This window comes from Nelumbo lutea, chromosome 2, assembly GCF_056320005.1.
Source record: "Nelumbo lutea isolate HS-2025 chromosome 2, American lotus-T2T, whole genome shotgun sequence".
NCBI classification, from domain to species: domain Eukaryota; kingdom Viridiplantae; phylum Streptophyta; class Magnoliopsida; order Proteales; family Nelumbonaceae; genus Nelumbo; species Nelumbo lutea.
The window spans coordinates 26,609,094-26,621,480 of NC_142685.1; the positions used below are offsets into that span (position 1 = coordinate 26,609,094).

Sequence of the window (12,387 nt, forward strand, 5' to 3'; positions counted from 1 at the left end):
GCAGGTAAAGCATTATTTTCTATATCTATGATATGTGAAAGGAAACCACAGTTTACAGTACAAAAAGAGGATACAATTCAAATAAGAAGCAGCACATATTAATAAAATAAGCATAAAGGAGAAGGATGAGTTCCTACATGGGATTAAGAAGTTAGTGGAAACAAAGGAAAAGACAGAGGACCTCTGAGATTCTTTCTCTACTCAAATACAGGAATTAGCAATGTAGAAGACAAGCATTAATCTCGATCCCCCGGAAGTAACCGCCATAAACTAACAACGAATAACTAGAAGCAGAAAACCCAAAAAACATTCCCCAAATCGCTAACCCTCTTCAAAATCCATCTGAATGAGACAACCCACTTCCCGTCCTTCTTTCTCTTTTTTTTTTCTTTTCCCTCAAATTTTGGGTAGAAAAAAAAATCTGAATAAACTATAGAATCAAGCCTGTGAATCGGTCTTCCTACTGGAACCTTCTCCTTCCCTCTCCTCCAGCAGTCTTCCAGCCTCCTCATCCGCCTGCGTTGCCTTCTTCTGCGCTTCCTTCGCCTTAAGCGCCTGCAACTTTGAGTGATTGTAATATGCAACACCCAAGAAGGCAAGACCATACCCAAACAAGTTAATTGGAGTCACAGTATCCTTGATCACCGACCATGAGAATGCAATCAATAGCCAGTCCTTCACAACTCCAGCAACATTCATGGTGAGTGCCGAGGTCTTCCCAACAAGCAAAAACACGGCAAGATTCAATGCAAGGGCGCAGAACGAATTGGTCCCAAAGATCAAGAAATCAAAGTGAAAGCTTGACGTCTGCTTCAACACAGGAAATTCGACGAGCACCCACGGGACAAACAAGAAGACAAGGCAGCACGGAGCAACATAGTAAAGAGAAGTAATTGGGTTAAGAGTGATTCCCTTAGAAGTCAACAAGATCTGGATCATGACCAAACGCGTTGCTTCGAAGGCGACGGCGCCAAGCTGGAGAATTACGCCCCAGCTATCGAAGCGGGCTTCACCGTAAGCGGCAATTGCAACACCAAAGGAGATGGAAACCATGTTGGCCATGGTTTCAGACTTGAAATTCTCCTTCTTGTGGAGGACACCAATGGAATAGACGGCGACGGGCATGAGGGCCTTGAGCATTTGAATGAAGGAGACGGAAAGATAGATGTAGGCGGAGTTAGAGAACCAGAGGCTAAGGGAATAGAGAGCTCCGATGGGGAGGACAGAGGAGACATAGAGATCGCGGGACATGGAGACGGGCTCGACAAGCTTGAAGACGCGAACGAGGAGGAAAGCGAGGGAGGAGCAGAAGGCCATGTGGATCATGGTGAGGGAGATGGGGAAGGGCCAGTTGTAGAGCTTCTTGTCAAGTATGTACTTGTTGTAGACGATGACAGTGAAGCTGAGGAAGATCCATATCCCAACGTAGGCGTAGGATAGCAAGATCTTCTTCACGACGCTCTCGCTCAGAGATGCCCCCTTCCCCATTGCTTCTGAAAACCCTAGACCAAGAACTGACTGATGAGGCGATGGAATGAAGCGAGTAGAGATCAGGACTTCGGGAGGGTGTAGGATAAGAGGGGGAGAAGAACTGGTCAATCTATAGCTGTTTGTTTTTGTCTTCTGAAGAAGACTATTGAGTTTTATTTCTCTGGCCCCCGAGAGAAGAGAGAGAGATGGGGGGAAACGAAGACTGGAAGGGGAAGTTGTTTGGAGGATGCAGAAAACTGGAAATGTTGTTAAGTAGGGGTGGGGACTTGGATGGGCTAATGGGCTTACTGTTTAGATGGGCCCATTAGCGATTTTTTCCAAACGAATGACTTTCCCTTCATTAAATAAAAATGGGGCTGTCAATGTGCCGGTAATTTCACCCGTACCTGTGGGCTCGCCCCAATTGGGATGGGTTTTTAACCATTAATCGGGGTTCAGGGCGGGTTCGGGGAAAACCCAAAATTCTGGGGTCGGGGACGAGGCGGGGATGGTATTTGTCCACCCTGCCCCGATTATATTATAAAAACGTAATATATAATTATTAATATATACTAGTATATATTATATTATACTACATAATATAAAATAGTTGCAGATAGATTTAGAAAATAAAAAATTAATTAACTAATAAGGATGCAAATAAGAATGACCGGAGCAGGGTGGGGCAAAGTCGGGGTTCTCCATTCCTCTCGGAGTCAAGCACGAGACAGGCAAAACCGGCTCCTGCCCCACCCCGTTGGCATTTTTACTCCACACAACCAAATCGAACCGCTTGAACTGGTTATCAGTTTCTGCCATTCTCGTTCTTGCCTGTTCTAAACCAATTAAGACGCAAACTAATTATTGAGTCAATAATATATAAAGGTTACCAAATTTTATTAGATTATCTCTATTAACGTACAAATTTGATAGATAATATATAAAATAATTTTGGTTAGAATCACTTGATTTATTAACATATAAGGCCCGACCCATTGAGGAACCCCCCCAAGGACATAAAGTATTAATAGATGAGCTAAGCAAAACAGCCAAACAGGAGGGACAATTGAATGATTTTCATGGTTAAGGTCAGGCCCGACCCATTGAGAAACAACCCCCCCCCCCCCCCCCCCCAGCAGGGCAAGGACATAAAGTATGAATAGATGAACTAAGCAAAACAGCCAAACAGGAGGGACAATTGAATGATTTTCATGGTTAAGGTCCTTAAGGATCTGTGTCCTTTATACGCTTTTCAGTTTCTGTTGTTCCCTAGTAAATGAACCGGTCTTCCCACTAAATATAATAAATGGTACTGTTATTGTTATTTTTTTAAGGCATAAATGGTACTGTGATTAGTTATTACCACTAAAATTGTATGTTACCCTCCAATTTAAAATAAAAGAAAAAAACACAAGATAGAGATTGAGCTTAACTGTTCAGTTAGGCAGTTGGTCCGGTTTGTCAGGTGGAACAATCAAAGTCGTTCAGAGCTCATGACCCGAACGGCTATCCGGTTCATCAGTGTGACGAATACCATTCCATCCGTGGCAAGTGGTGTATTTGACATATTGTATATGAAAACGATGGTTTTACCCCTTGCCCACGCAAAGGAAATGGGCCCACTAAGAAAAATACCGGGCCACAAGTGGTCTTATCAAAAAGGATGAGCCTCGTGGAGGCCCATTAATGAATCTCCCATCGTCACGAAACATTTACTAGGTGAATCGAATTACGTGAAAGAAGTGCAGGGGGGAGATTCTGATCGGATGGTGAGGAATCTACCCGTGTCTGAAGATATTTTACATGGTGGGCCCATCCCTAATGCTTGGCGTTGATGAATGGTCATAGATTCCTGCACCCTACCTATCTAACGCTCACTTTGCAAAAGTCTGGATGACTGGATCACAATTTTTCTTCCAAACAATACTAGATCTCAATATCTCAAAGTACATTAGTACTGTGTTAATTAAATTAATAAATGAAATCCCTTCAATTGCAAATCAACACATGAAATCCCTAATTTGCAAATGAAGTCATCTTTTTTTTCTTAAACTTACTCCACTGGAGGAGAGATGGTCACCTTCAATTTTATTAATTAATTACAGGTCAGGTCAGAACCAAATAAAACGTTTTCTGAAACTGGTGTAACACGACTGTGGTGCATTCATAGTATTGAACTGTCAATGTTCAAAAGGCTTGACTCTGAATCTTTGGGTTGCGTTTGATTGCTGTGCAATTTTATTTGCATTAGTGTAAATTAAAAATATGCATATTCTAATTTAATTTTGTTTTGAGCTTGGTTATAAAAAGAAAAATTATTGCCAATCAACTGGTATCATAAAAAAAAAAATGGTCAATGAGGAGGTATTTATCAAATTTCATCGGGGTGCTTTAATTGGTCAAAACTCTACTAATACTATGTCTTCCCATATCATAGGTTTTTCCTTGCTTTATTTTACTTCAGATCTTATTTTACTTCATTTATACACAATCAAATAAAATAAGATAAAATTTGAAAAACAAATAAATCCGAATTTACATTCAAATCATTTAATTTTGCATCAATACAAATAAATTTGCACTGCAATAAGCACAATCAGGTTTCATTGGTATTGGTGTTTCTACCTGAAACATTTTTGGTTGATGAGTGAGAGATTTTCTTTTCTTAAAATGAAACATTTTGGATTGATATTAGTCAATGCAAATTGTTATTTCTACCTAAAACATCAATTTGGTAGTTTCAATTATAAACATCAATGATCAATCCTTGCATTCTTGTAACTGAAATGGACTAAACATATTTTTCAACCCAAAAGGTTTGACATAAAAAATAGCAATGGTACTTAACCTAAATTACTTTGATATTCAAAAATTCTTTATATTTTATAAACTTGGAATTTTCCTTCCATGCTCCCTTAAGCTATGTTTGGTTTGAAGGAAAAATTAAGAAAAGGAAAGTGCCAAACGCAGCCTTAGTGGTGAATAAGCTTAGCTTAGACTGAATTAATCATTAGAAATGTCACATGGGGTCGTGCTGATTATTCTCAAGATTTTATTGAGATGATTATTTTATGTCTAAAAAAATTATTATATTCCAATAATACCCCTAAATCTGAATTATTTTTAGAATTGGAATCATTTTCTTCAACAATTATTGTGGCTGGTAGGCTGCTACCAAGTTTTCTTTTATGTTTTTTCATCTTTGGCCGACCGAAAACTTTGAATTGAATCATACTGAAGTTTGGCTTGATGGAATAAGTCAACTAATTATGCTACCTAACCAAAAGGATTGTATCAAAAACCTAACTATATATTTATTTATTTACTTACTTATTTTTAAAAAAGTTGTGCCCTTAATCCTATGTACTGCAAAGCCACGTGGCAGATATGGGAGGTGCCACGTCAAAGTTGAACGTGTAAATGTGCAATTATTTATCATTCATGCATGAACGTGACAAGGTTACGTTATTAAGCAGTTGTTAAGTTGTATTGAATGAATGGCGGTTGGCTAATTGCCCTAATACTTGGTTTCATGGTTTCAAAATCAGATTGGATCAAACGGTTGGACTGGAAAAATCGGAAATTGATTCTATTTTATCTCAAAATTATTATTTTGTCAAAAATTGTTGATTTGATCAGTAAATCATTGACTTGAGTGGTCAAACTGTTCAAACTATTCAACGGTTTTTACCATTATTTATTTTTTATTATTTTTTTATTAGAATAATATTTATTCAATTTAAATGGTCAGACCATTCGACCCAAAAATCAGACCCCTGACCGATTCATTGTCCGCTCAATTTTAAAAACCTTGCTTGATTCATTTAGTAATTTAATAAGACTTAGGTGTTACTCGGACCTTGGTATTCTTTGGTAATGCCCATGTGGGTTCACCGTTGGATGCTTGAGCACAAGAGATTTTTCAATGGAGTGGGTCTATTCAGAACTGGATTACTGAACCGAATGAACCGGTTATATGTGTGCTGGTTATGTGGTTTGTATGTCGATTAATAACCGGGTTGGGACTTGGGAACTGCTATACGTATCTTTTGCTGAACGATACATCTTTTTAAGTTAAAGAACATTTATATCTTAATGATTAAAATCTGAGTTGAGATGGCGGAGTTGGTCTAAGGCGCCAGATTAAGGTTCTGGTCTACATTATACTTTTTGATTTCATATATCTCATATACATTTATGAATGATCTATACTAATATTTGTAAAAAATAACCCAAAAACAGAATTGTTTCTGGGTCGACGGTCCGATCGTCCAATAGTTAGGTTAGAACAGACGACCCATTCTGGTAAACAAATTAAAAAATAAAAATGATTAAAAATTGTTGAACGGGTCGATGTTTCAACCGCTCAGGTCAATGGGTTGTTGCTTTTTCAACGGTTTTTTGCCAAAAATTGGGTTTGGGGTAAAACAGAACTGCTTGCCTGAACGGTTCCCAAGCCAAATAGTCCGACCATCCGGATCAATGGCAATTTGAAAACATTGATTTACACAGTTAATCATAATTATCTAATTTTTGCATTTTATATGATAAATATATTGAAAAATTAACCAATAAATATTAATTTTTTTATAAAAATAATAGTAAAATAATTAAAAATATTATTTTATTGATAAAATATTAAATTTTTAAATTTTTAAAAAATTAAGTAAAGTAATTAATTTTTTATTAACAAAAATATTAAAATATGAAACAAACAATAGGACTTCAACCTTTGAGGGAAAATATGAAGTAGGGGATAAAAAATTAAGTGTGGACAATCCCTAACCACAGATTTTGCTATGGATGAGAAATTAGGGCTAGCAGAGACCGATTCTGTCCACAACCTCTGCAGAATGGATATTCATTCCATGGATGGGACCGAAGATGAACACCGTGTAAAGTAGCTTAGTAGGCCAATATAATGGGGTCCCCATTCAACAATAGTCCAGAGCTTAACATATTTCAAATTAAGGAATTTTATTGTCTCTAGTTATTAAATGGACCTGTTCTTACTTGATAACCTTAATGCTTAATTAAGGATAATTAATTGGCTACTTAAGGAAATAGACAGTAACACACCCACCTACGCACAGAAATTCAGAAATTTGAATCATGGAAATTGGACCAATATGTTCATATAGTCCAACGGTAGTCGGTAGACCAATGAAGAGACCACACGTTTGGAGTGAGTAAATGATTGATCGGGATAGGTTTCTTGTTTGCTTCTCGCTGAGTAAAAGTTGTTTGGTAGAGCTACAGCAAGCAATTGCTGTTTCACGCATAAAGGGAAAGGGAATTCTAAATCATTGGAGGACTTAAATGCACATTTTCTAATTTGGTGCCATCTAAATCCCACCAAAAAGTTGGAAAAAATGGATAGAAAGAAGTCATTTTCCATAGGTGTTTGGAAAATGGAAAGTTAGACTCAGCTTTTTGCATCACAAAAATGCCTGAAAGGGATCTAGTTCCTTAGGTGGTAGAAACATTCTACTTGGATTTCAAATCTCTCTCTTAATGCCCGTTAAATAGTTGCTGAATTAGGAAACAAAAGAATTAAATTGGATATAAGGTTTTAAGTACCGCAATGTGTCAGTGAATATCGTAAGATTTGTATCAATTTTCTGGGTCATTGATACATGAAATACTTAAAACCAGGGTTATTTAATAGTTTTAAATTATAACAACCATGTTAACATATCTAAATACAAATTATTAAACTAAAAAATTAAAAAGGAAAGTATCGAACTGATTAGACACAAGACCATCTCAGTACTTTGAACCTTGATTGAATTTGACATTGAAAATATAACCATATTTACTATGAAACAAAAGAAAAAAAAAAAGGATTTTTGGCTATAGCAACCATTTAACTTAGCAAAAAAACCCACTTTAGACCCTAAAAGAAATTAAAAGGTTATTTTTGCCTTCAAATTATGATGAAAAGGCCATTTTAAGGAAAAATAAAAACATACTTATGTGACATTACTCAAATTTGAAAATGCTACTTTAGACCCTTAATTTTGAAAATGGCACTTTAATAAAGTTAAGTATATTACTTCAGGGTTTATGATGGTATAAAGTTAATTAAGTAAATTAATAAATTACATTAATTATGATAATTGATTAAAAAAAAAACTGAATAAGTAAATTAAATTAATTAAAGAAACTAAGTTAGTTAAATAAATAAAACTAATTGATTTAAATAAGTAAATTAAGCCAATTAAGCAAGGTTTTAAAAATTGAACTGAAAATGGAACCACTTTAGCCTAGGTTGGATAGTTTGGTGTTTACCTCAGGCTTGGGTTGGGCTCAAGCCTTTTGCCCAATTCTTGGGGTTGGGCTCTGGTTGACTTTAAACTCAGCCAGCCCACCGAACTTGCACCCCTAAATTAAACTAGATAAGTAAATTGAGGTAATTAAGTGAATTAACTAATTGATTAAGTCAATTAAGTTAAGTAGAGTAATTAACCAATCAAAGCTAATTAGGGTAGATAAATAAATTAAGCTATTATTAATTAAGATAAATAAAATAATTAAAGAAATCAAGTAAATTAGTTTAATTTAGCAAATTGAGTTACTAAGCTAACTAAGTAAATTAAGTTATTGTTAATTTACTATTAGTTAAGCTAAGTTAGTATTTAAGTAATAAATTTTCTAAATTGTTATTAATTATTTACTATTAAATTAATTATTGTTAATTTAATGACTCTAATTTGATAAAATCATTGAAGTAATTTATTTAAAGTTAATAAAAATTATTTTTAAACTAATATTTTTTTTATTTTATTATTTTATTCATTGTATAATGGATCATGTCGTCTATTTTTTTCTTAAAGTAGCCTTTCCATCATAGTTTGAGGGGGTAAATAGTTTTTTTTTTTTAATTCTTTAAAGTCTATAATAGTTCTTTTAATTCTTTAGTCTAAATGGCTCTTTTAATTCTTTTGAATCCATGTTCCAAAATATATATGGCCGTGCATTTGTATGACATGTAACATTTTCCAGGCTCATTGATATGTGAAATACTTAAAACCAGGCTTTTTAAATACAAATTATAACAATCATGTTAACATGCCTAAATACAAATTATGAAACTAAAAAACTAAGAATAAATAGAGTGTCGAATTGATTAGACGCTCGACCATTTCAAAACTTTGAACTTTGATTGGATTTGATATTGAAAACATAACCATACTCATTACCCTTTTTCTTCTGTAATTTTAGGATAGGATTATAGGGCTTCTATTTATATATAACCCATTAGGATAGGATTATAGGGCTTCTATTTATATATAACCCATGTTACACCAACCTGGTCCAAAAACAGTAAAACTCCCCATTACATTATTTCCTTACATTTATGGGCTAGCTGGAAAGGGAGGGGATCTTTATCTAGGTTCTGATATTGGAGTGTAAGTTAGAATTAGGGATGGCAATTTCTACCCTATCCAGTAGGTACCTTCCCCAATCTGCCCATTGGGATTTTTTTTTTTTTTTTGGCTTAAAAAAATGGATTTTGGGATTTTATAACTCGTATAGGTATGGGTAAAGTACAGTACTAGGTTAAATCCAGCCTCCCCAACCAGTATATTATTTGAAGACATATTAACTTAGGCTTAGTTTGGAAAGAGTACAAATACAAATATATATAGTACAAAACCTTATATTTTGTATTATTTTTTACGTATTTGTATTGTTTATATTTGTATTTGCATGTATTCTTTTCAAAGTGAGTCTTAGTTTGGAAGGAGTACAAATACAAAAATGTACAGTACAAATACTTACAAAATAATACAAAATATAAGGTTTTGCACTATACATATTAGTATTTGTAATCCTTCCAAATGGAGCCTTATGTATTAGGTGCTGAATGTAATAATATTTTGAATTTTATGTGAAGGATAATTGATAAATAGTTGTTTTTAAATATTTTAATCAAATAATTAAAAATTTTGATGTTTTCTTTCTATTTTACTTGTTTATTGTTTATATATAACAGGAAATAATAAGAAATTAGATGCCGGTTTTGGACCCGACTTGTCAATCTAACCCACCCACCCTCAAATGTGGGAGGGTAGGGTTGGGGAAAGTTTTGCATTTTCATATGTTGGGAGGATTAGGATTCTGAAAATCCAACCCAGTATGGGTTTTGTGAAAGGTACGGGTTGAAAGAGATATAGGAAGGTGTATAAAACCTACAATTTATAAAACCCTCCCCGAACCTACCCTATTGCCATTTTTAGATAAAACAGACCGGTTGGGTCCAGCTTTTCAGCATGTAGATCGGTGCATGCATGGCAGCATGGGACGGGAGCGTCTCCAAATAAACCCGTGAGAATATGATCATGGTAATTTTGGCAGTACAAGCTTATGAATGAAGCCATGCAGCAGATGGACATCAAGTATTGCCCAGAAAAGACCAACTTTGTGTCTTTGGCTCATTTCACTTTATCTTACAGGTCCCTATATTGGGGCCCTCTAAAGTTGGGGTTTGTTTGGACTTTGGACTAAGTTTTGAAGGACAAAAAATTCAGGAAAAAGAAAAAAAATCTGTCTTGATTTGTTAAGGATCAGAGCCAAACCCATTAGAATCTCAAGCCCAAAAATGATGGAAGACAGGGCAATCAAAAGCCCAAAATGGAGAACACCACACAGAATGGCAGGAGGCCGTGATTGAAGATGATAAAGCCCATTAGAGTCAAGCCCTAAAATGATGGAAAATAGGACACTAAAAAGCCCAAAATGGAGAACACCACTCAGGATGGCAGGGGGCCGTGAGTAAACATGCTAAAGCCCATTAGAATCAAGCCCAAAAATGATGGAAAATGGGGAACTCAAAAGCCAAAAATGGAAAGCCCAACGCAGGAGGCCGTGACTGAATATGCTCTAAACTTAGGGTATCAGGTGTCTTATTAATTTTGAGTGATCTGACTTCTGAGAATGACTCAAAAAGATCTGATCTATTTATAGGTGTTTGTATGGTAATGGACTTTTTTTATTATTTTTTTAATTTTATTGATATAGATCACCAAGGTGTCAAATGAGATTAATGATGAATCGTACAAGTTTGGACAAGAGAATTGTTGTTTTCTTGCTTGCATGCCTTTTCATTTTTTTCTTTTTCTTTTTCTTTTTTTTTTCTTGCTTTTCAAGTTTCCTTTACTATTTTACTTTCTTCCTTTTCTGTTATTACATCTTTTGCATTCCTTTTTCTTTTATTTTTCTTATTTAAAATTTCTATTCTTTATTTTCAAACTGCATTGCACGTGCAAATATGATTTTGGCGATGACATGGTCACTTGATGTCCCTCCAATTAGACCTGTTCATGGGCCGGGCTCAGGCTTAGTTTTTGTCAAAATTCTAATGGGTCCGGCCCGAAGCCCGAACCTGAGACAGTGTAAAATTGGGCCCAAAGCCCATCCCGTAAACAGGTCTACCTCCAATGTGAAAAAGCTGAATCAAATTCGCGTTTCATAGTGAATATTTTTTATTTCAAGTTAAGACGTATACAAATCTTTGCTGCTTCAGAGTGAATATTTTTGCAGCATCAGCAGCTATTTTTCTCGCTTTTGCAACCACATGCTTTCCAATCAACTGCAGTGCATGTCATGAAAATCAGGATGCCTCTTGTAACTAAAGAAATGATATCATTGTCATCACCCATACGTTCCTGACTATATGGGGTCGGCTACATGAATCCTGTTTAACTAATCCGTTCTATTTAATGCCATATCGACTGTTAAAATGATGGTCGGGATCAGTTTAATATTAATGCAGCTCTAAGGACCATCAAAAGAGTATTCTTGCAAAGGAGCTGAAGTGAAAAATCAATGGATTTCCCACATAGCTCTAGTCAAGGCAGTGAAGCCCAAATAGAAAATCTTAGACTTTGTATTGGATGTTTCTTTCTCCAGACATCATAGTCATCTTAACCTTCACTTTTCTGCCAAGCTTGAGGTCAACATTACTGCTATTGTGGCTAGTGGTAGCACTGTAGGTTTAACTTGTGGTGTCAATTCCGACGTGGTTGTCATCAGTGTCAAGCTCATTCATTTAAGTGCCTAGCTCAAGTGCAAACTGATGGATAGAGCCACCTAAATGGTGGGTAAAACTGTAAGAAAGTTCAATCTGATGTATTAAAATTCTGTCAACTCAAAGATGGGTCATTCGTTCTATGATTTCTACCTGATCCAGATGATGAAAGCCTAACCAATTAATAAAAGGGGTTTGACTTACCTTTATGAATCAAAATCAGAACAAGTAGGATTAGTCTTAGTTGATTAAAGAGTTTCTTCCTTCCCATAAGCATTAAGCATTGTTCATGCCTTAACGCTTTCTTTAGCATATGAACTGAAAGAATAATTAGTTACATACAAGGTTCAAAATATCGCAACGTATCAGTGTTCATACATTCATCGGTTTTTGAACCCACTAAAGCACTATTTACATTGATTTTGAGGGGTATTTTTGTGTTCAAATATAAAGTCCCCTCCTTGAACATTCTTAACCCAGAAATATCAGCCTGAAAAAAAGAGTTGCACTCTGTAAAACTGTGCAAAATGCAAATTTTTGTGTTTTGTGCATATCAATACTCTGAACCATGGTTATCCATTGTTTGGTCTCCATAAGGATGGAGTAATGGTAAATTATGCTCATAGATGGGAATGGGAATGAGAAATCACTCCAATTTTTTCTTTTTTTGGTATTAAGAAATTACTCTAACTGGTTGATCATAGTAGATTCCATGAACTTCCATGTTGAACCTTCGCACTATTTTCCTTGCAATCTTTCATAAGAACCCAATAGAAGTAAGGTAGGGCAATCTTATCAGGCTGATTTTTATCAAGGAAAACATGACATCCTCCAATTCTTGATGCTAAGTAAAATGGATTCATTTGAACTTAGTTTTGATTGAC

General features: G+C 35.3%; 1 protein-coding gene across 1 annotated transcript; it reads right to left on the reverse strand.

Moving 5' to 3' along the window:
• Window positions 1-71: 71 nt before the first annotated feature.
• On the reverse strand, window positions 72-1,736 carry LOC148869379 (putative sugar phosphate/phosphate translocator At5g25400). The gene has a single exon (XM_088968346.1). It carries the CDS (start codon window positions 1,486-1,488, stop codon window positions 439-441), a length of 1,050 nt encoding a protein of 349 aa, XP_088824472.1. The 5' UTR covers window positions 1,489-1,736; the 3' UTR covers window positions 72-438.
• Between the last annotated feature and the right edge of the window lie 10,651 nt (window positions 1,737-12,387).

Bases quoted from the DNA above. Each gene is read 5' to 3' on its own strand.
- LOC148869379 (XM_088968346.1), bottom strand. From the start codon at position 1,488: ATGGGGAAGGGGGCATCTCTGAGCGAGAGCGTCGTGAAGAAGATCTTG.